A 7072-nucleotide genomic window follows, 5' to 3' on the forward strand; every position below is an offset into this window, starting at 1 on the left:
TTGAAGGATAGGGAATTTGGGTTTTTAAAAATGATTTAACTGGTGTTAAAAATGATTAGAAATTTGTCAAGTGTGGAGTTTCGTGTTTTATCGAGCACAAATATTGAAAGTGAGAATGAAGGATACAAGATGGAGAGGACTGGTCGATAAATCAAAATATCAGTAGGTTTTCTAACAGCTATTGAAACAAACGTTTGAGGTTTCCTGTAGAACTAAGAGATTTAAGTTTACATCTGTGAGTCGATCGGACAATGAAAATTCCTCTGAATGAGGAATTTTCATTGGTTACTTCATTTTATTTTTATGCTTGGAAAACAGAGTTCTCTCTTCATTAACTAAAGAATTTCGCTGTAAACATGATAATTCGCAGCGTAATAAGAATACGCCACGACATACCACTTTGGGGAATATTGCTTTTAAGTATAAATATGTTGCTTAATTTTCTCTAATGTAGGTCTACGGTGTCATTATTAAACCGTAAAATTCAAATGGTCCACAAATACGCATATATCAATTTATTAGCCCATTTTCCTGGTGATCCACTGAATCTATGACCTGACGGTCGTAGATTCACTTACAAACAGGCTCTTTACAAAACACAAACATTCAACAAAACAGAAATGAGCTGTTCAAAACTGCACTGCAGTATTATAGAGACAGTTTCTGAATGTCCAAATCGCTGTGCGGGTGTCCATATAACAGCCGCCGAATTTTACACAAGAAGCTACACTTGAGGCACCTGGTGAACAAAGTAGGGACTCGACATAATTCCTGTCACGTAATTTTAATGACGCTGAATGCCTGCTGCACCAGTTTCATTACTGGAAGACTGTTAATATCGATAAGTCGATTTATGTGACTTTGGGCATCATAGTCGGCTTTGGCACTTTCCCGAGACTTGTAGCCATACTTGTAGCTTGATACGTATTCTGGAAACCACTGAGACAGCTTATCGTACACTGAGAGGCCACGTATCGGCCCAAGATCTCCTCCAAATTCCGAAGGGAGACAATATGGGGGGATGTGTTGATGCAGGGACTTCACATCCTTTCCGTGTAGAAAGAGCTGAAATGAGAAAAGATTTTTACTGCTTCACATTTTTATGTTGCTTATGTTTTGTATTAATTATCTTATTTAATTATTAACTCCATTATGCTTATTTACTCAATCGAGTTAATTCTTAATTATGGCTTTATATTTTAACATAATTTTAGACATTTCCTTTTTATTTATTTTCCCCGTTTAATTACCTACTTAACTGCTAATAAATTATCAGATATTTTACTTTGATCACACGACTGTTAATATAATTCGCCCACACAGGATATCAAAAAATTGTTTGCAGTTATAGAATGTACCGGATATTGCAACGAAAGTTGACCAACATGTACCCTCAACAGTTTCTGAGTAAAGGAGTCTACCAAGATAAACAAAAGTGTATAGAAACAGGATAATTAGTAAGAGCAAATATCCTTCACCCGAAGGACATTTTCCGCATTTGCTTTCAGGGAACTTTGACAGGTAATGCTTATTGCTACTTGGCAGTGACCTACTACCCTCCTTTTTACCTCTTTCGCTTACGTATTCCTCCTTAATGCAGCAATCATCTCTTTTGCTCAGATTACGACTAGTCTCCATTGAAATACACCAAGTGGATACTTTATTAGGTTCACTTCCCTTTTCGTGAAATAGAGCGTTTGACTCAAATAAAACTTATTTACATCTAATCTATAAAGTTTTTTATTTTTTATTTTATTTTAAATGTATATTTGTAGTTTTTTATTATTCATATATAATAATGCATGCACAAAAACCAAAACGAAATAAAAGAGAACAAGTGAAGTTCTAGATTTATTAAACTAATGAAGTCAACATAATCAAAATATTATAAAATAATAAAACGGATCACAAGCATGAATATATAAAGCATTTAGTGTCAAACTCAAAAGTGATGCCTTGCAATATTTGTCATCGCATTTTGATAATAAATTCATTTGCTTAGTTAGTCGGGAGGAAAATAAAGTAATTGATTTAAAATGTATTGCAATAGTTTGACGATCAATAAACGAATATAAATTTAAGTCGTTTAAATCATTCAACAACCTAAAATAGATCTGTGCATGCCTCAACTTCTTCAAATAAATTTGGAAGAAATTTTCAACGTCTCTGTATGAAGAACAAGTGAATAGGCACTGCAATAAATCCTTAGAAGTTTTATATTTATTCCACAGTAAATTAATCTTAAACCGTTTGTTAATGTGTGAAATAATAGTTGAGTTGTTCTATAAACATTTATCTTATCTACAATATAAAAACGCTGATACGTTATTAGAATTCATTATGCATTTTATTGTCTTTTCTGATTTTTAGGTGCCCTCACAATGTTCATCCTTCCATATCTAAGAACTCCCTCCCAGTGGACCGGTTTTTCGTGAAATTTTATATTTTAATATTATACAAAATATATTTGAAGCCTGCTGAAACTACGCTAAAATTATAGTAATAGAAATCTAGGATTTTTTTAATAGATATCATTCCCTGGTATCTGTATAGATAAATGGAAGCATGTTTCACTCAATTAAAAGATATTCACATTTATCGATCATCAGTCAATAAGAAAACGTTGGACTGACACTAAATTTTTATCTTATGTTTTGTTACTCCCGAGGATGATTTTAATTCCAAAGGTGATTTCATAACTTCTCCCAGTTACCCCCCCAACTTCAGAAATGTATATACATGCCTACCTAAAAATGTATTTTTAGGTATAAATTTCATAAATGCATATGTACATTATTTGAAAAGGAAAATCTGATCGGCACTTTATTTTCAGTATATGGTTTGTTGGGTCCTGGAAAGGTTACACGCTGAATTCTTAATCCTTAGAGCTTCCAATTTAAAGAAGCAATTCCGTGTTCCAAATGCGCCCGTTGCCACTCTTCCCCACATAAGAAGTACAGCTACAAAAATCCCACTTCACTGATACCCATCACGTGGTGAAGTTGTAGTAAACACCTCTTGAGTAGAGAATATTAGTTTTTAATATCTGAAAAAGACCATTTTTTGTAATAGAGCATGTTTGAAACGTAAATGTAACATAACATATACATATCTAACTATTTTTAATATAGAATTATTAAAATTAACTGGTTTACTCAGAACACCGTTCTAGGAGAGATTCTATTTAGAAGGAACCGCTCAGTAAATACCGTGTGAGAAATCCACTGTGCTACGTTAGAGTGTTTACACACAACCTTTTCCTCATACAGACATGCAATTTAACAAAACGTATTTTCTTTCGACTCCAAACTCACTTAATTCTTTCGAATTTTCCCGATTTTATTCGAAATTTCAAAAGATTCATAAATAACAAAAATAATTAGTTAATTATAATAAAACTTACCCTCTTTTGCAATTTGGGACTGACAAGGTGTTTGGTACATGCCCACAAAGACTCGCAACCCATTGGGTAATTGATGACATGAAGCTGCTTGTAGCGCATGGGAAAACTGTCCTAGAATAAGAGGTTGAATATTACAGTTAGAATAAGGAAAGCAGAAATTAAGGTACAATCATGGAGATTTTTGTTTTCACAACTGGTTTCTTAATGCTTACAATATGTACTAGATAAATATCCATTAAGGTTTGATATCTTCACATTAATCCATTTGGTATGACACTAGCCATATTTTTCGTGCGCGGATTCAAATTACTGTATCAAGGTTAAAATCTTCATATAAATAATGATTTTAAATCAACATCTTGTTTTGACCCTGATTACCCACCTGACAAACGTCGGCAAGTTTCCTCAGTTTTCTGTAGCGAAAATATTTCTTTACTACGCCCCAAGTCAAACACTGCAAGTCCACTATCCCTACAGCCCCATTCATCTGAGTTAACACAAAATAGTTACTCCACTCGAGCATCAAGAGCGATATCCGTATTACCATCTCAAAAGAGATATTGGAATAGTCCACATGCTCTGAAAAACAAACACAGACAATATAAACTGTAAATCATTCGACTGTAAAATCCTGGAAATAATTAGGGAATATTATCATATTCAGTAGTGCTGAAATCAGAAATATTATTTCAGTAATAAACGAGGAACATCACCAACCTAGTTTCACAAGTCCTATGGATTCCCCATTCGGTGTTCTATATGGCAATACAGTCATGCACCTAGTAAAGAGAAGTGGATCGATTTCTTCAAGACTGGAAGTGTTGAAATATTCTTCGTTGTAGATGCGGTTTTTATAGTAATTTCTGATGTTGGTTAATGAATGAGCCACGTTGAACTTCCTCGCCCGAAGAAACGTTAACAGGAACCTGGGGTCTGTGTCTGGTTCGAAATCTTTGATTCCTACAGAACAAACGAAATATTTATGTTTCCCTTGAAATTAAACAAATTAGTGAAACGAATCTTTATCAGAGTAATATGTATATACAAGCAGCGGAAGTAATAATAGTCCAAAACTCTGTGGCTTTACCTTTCATCAATTCCGTTAGTTCCTTCAAGGCGTTATTCTTAGTGGCTTGATCCTCTTTGAGTTCTCTCGCTGCCTTTTCGAGGTCTGCAGGAGTGAGTTCTTCATCTTCGATCCTCCTGAGCATCACGGAAACTCTGGCTGAACTGGAATCTTATGGTAGCAAAGTCAGTCGAAACCTAAAAATGGTAACCACATGACATAGAGTAAACCTGAAACTCCTAAACATGAAGATGGACTGACATATCCTTATAGAACAGCTAATTCAAAATTCAAATAGATTTCGAGGTATTGACATGATTCAACCCAATATTACACAAATAATCTTACACTTAGACTTACCTGAAGTAGATTCTTCGTTTACAAAACTAGCAGATGAACTAAGCTGATCCCAGCTGATTGCAACACAAACAGGTACACGATTTCATTAGGGAACTGCACTTTCCAGGAAAGTTTGCGATGTTTGAAACTGAAGGAAGTTTAGTTCACTTTGCGAGTAGATACAAATAACTTTTAAGTTTCTGGCTTAGAATTTTCAAATGATAAACAGACGGTGGCTGATCATTAGTTTTACGTACCATGAAGAAATTGCACAAGAAACAGGTTTTCCCTCTATTTCCCTGAGTGTGCCTCTACGTCAAGGGCACGTCAGGGTCCCAACAAGAGAGCATCGCAGTTCTGCTATAGGACAGTGAATTGAGCGACTAAACAAAAAAAAAAAAAAAAAAAACAGAAAGAAAGAAATAGAGATCACTACGTTCCCCTGTCACGTATTCAGGAATAATAAACGAAGATAATGGTATTTGAGCAAGCTGATGGAAGTCCTGTTGCGTCAATGCATTTCACTAAAATTACGTGGGTTCTAGGAGTGATTTTTTTCTTCTTTCAAAGTTATTCTCCAGTGGATGGTAAGTCAGAGTTTACTCACTTACCCTCCATTTCAAGTGGTGGTTCAATAAAGTATCTTCAATAGCATTTCAAGTGTTGGTTCAATAAAGTATCTTTAATAGCATTTGTAATATTTTTAATAGCATTAATAAACTCTCAATTTGGTTTTAAAAGGGCAGGTCGACGGAGGACACTATTTCTTCCCTGACAAATTACATTCAGAATACACGTGCAAAATACGTTCTATCAGTGTTCATTGAATTTGAGGGCGCTTTCGACTCACTTTGGTGGGAGAGCGCCCTCCGGTAATTAAAGTCCGCTGACTGTGATCAATACATATACGGCGTTCTTAGATCCTACTTTTGATGAAAGGTTTGTAAAAGTTCGCGCCAAACATCTTACTTACAAGGCTCAGATCTCCAGGGGTCGGTTTTGGGGCCGCGCCTCTAGAATGCTGTGTTGGGCAAGTGGCTAATACGACAGCATCCAGAGCTATTAAAGACTGCCTACAAAGAAGATTTTGTGATTGCTATTGAAGGCCGTTCTCGAAAAATACTAGAAGAGAAAATGCAGCCATTACTTGATGACCTTGCAGCGTGGGCAAGTATGAACAATTTAAAAATCTCTCCAAGTAAAACCAACTTCATGACTTTTAAAAAGCACTTCAATTATGCGAGACCCCTAAGATTTTTCTGAACCATTCACAACTACCGTACGTCTCGCAAACCAAATATCTCGGCTTATTATTGGATGACAAACTAGGCTTTTTGCCACATGCAACTAATTTGGTACACAAATCCGAAATTTTACAGCTGCTGTAACAAGAATTTCTAAGAAAGAATAAAGTCTGAATAAGAAAACGTTGAGACTGTATTACAAGACGATATTCTTACCTATTGTCTCGTGCGCTGCAAGGTTTGGCATCAGAATGTTATTAATGTTGCTGTGAAGAGGAAGTTAACATCAATTCAAAGATCTGTTCTTCTCACTGTTCACTGCGTCCCTCGCACGGTTTCAAATAAGGCACTCCAATTTCTTGGTGGTGAAATGCCCGTACATTTATATATTTTATTCCAAGCGGCAATCTACAAGCTAAAGAAAGGGATATTTACAACGTTTTTGGGCATAACATCAGACCCAGCAAATGACATTAAAACAGAAAAGAAAAGAATCTGGACTGAGATAACAGCTATTTGGCAGTCTAAATGGAACGAATTTGTGTCTGAACTGACAGCAAAAAAGTTCATTGAACGACTGACTTCTCCTGGAATCTGTTCATGGTTCGCACCAACTATGACTACAGCATATATACTAACAGGTCCCGGTTCCCTTAGGGCTAAGCTCCATGAGATGAGGCTTGAGCCAGATCCGTTCTGCACTTGTGGTCAGATCGAGGATTGGGAACATGTCCTGTTAATGTGTCCACTGTACGCGGAACAGAGACGACGTCTTATAAACAGGGTCCCAAACCTATCGATGGATAATGTTCATATCCTTCTAGAAAATGAACAAAATATTACCACCTTCCAGATCTTCTCATTGTCAGTTTTTCAGAAGAGAACTGAACATAGAAATCAACTTGGTTAATTAAATTGAAATCAAATTGGTATACAAATTGCATGAGTTGCATTTTAATGAAAAAAAAAAATAGCCTACTGTGTTTCGCTGGAATACCACTTGTTATAAATAAGGCAGAT

At 35.6% G+C, this 7072-nt stretch overlaps 1 protein-coding gene across 1 annotated transcript; it reads right to left on the reverse strand.

Moving 5' to 3' along the window:
• Positions 1 to 500: 500 nt before the first annotated feature.
• On the reverse strand, positions 501 to 5004 carry LOC150077700 (retinaldehyde-binding protein 1-like). Its single transcript, XM_090385487.1, has 6 exons — positions 4830 to 5004; positions 4491 to 4666; positions 4121 to 4363; positions 3786 to 3982; positions 3404 to 3514; positions 501 to 1065 (listed from the first exon to the last, which is right to left on the reverse strand). The coding sequence occupies exons 2-6, from the start codon at positions 4612 to 4614 to the stop codon at positions 775 to 777; spliced, it is 966 nt and encodes a 321-aa protein (XP_090241613.1). The 5' UTR covers positions 4615 to 4666; positions 4830 to 5004; the 3' UTR covers positions 501 to 774.
• Between the last annotated feature and the right edge of the window lie 2068 nt (positions 5005 to 7072).

This window comes from Mastigoproctus giganteus, chromosome 11 (genome assembly GCF_048544385.1).
Source record: "Mastigoproctus giganteus isolate SK-2022 chromosome 11, ASM4854438v1, whole genome shotgun sequence".
Lineage (NCBI taxonomy): Eukaryota > Metazoa > Arthropoda > Arachnida > Uropygi > Thelyphonidae > Mastigoproctus > Mastigoproctus giganteus.

Bases quoted from the DNA above. Each gene is read 5' to 3' on its own strand.
- LOC150077700 (XM_090385487.1), bottom strand. From the start codon at position 4,614: ATGCTCAGGAGGATCGAAGATGAAGAACTCACTCCTGCAGACCTCGAA. The intron at 3,983-4,120 runs GTTGGTGATGTT...TTTGTTTTTCAG, and splicing joins CATAGGACTTGTGAAACTAG to AGCATGTGGACTATTCCAAT. The intron at 1,066-3,403 runs GTAAGTTTTATT...TTCTCATTTCAG, and splicing joins GTCCCAAATTGCAAAAGAGG to CTCTTTCTACACGGAAAGGA.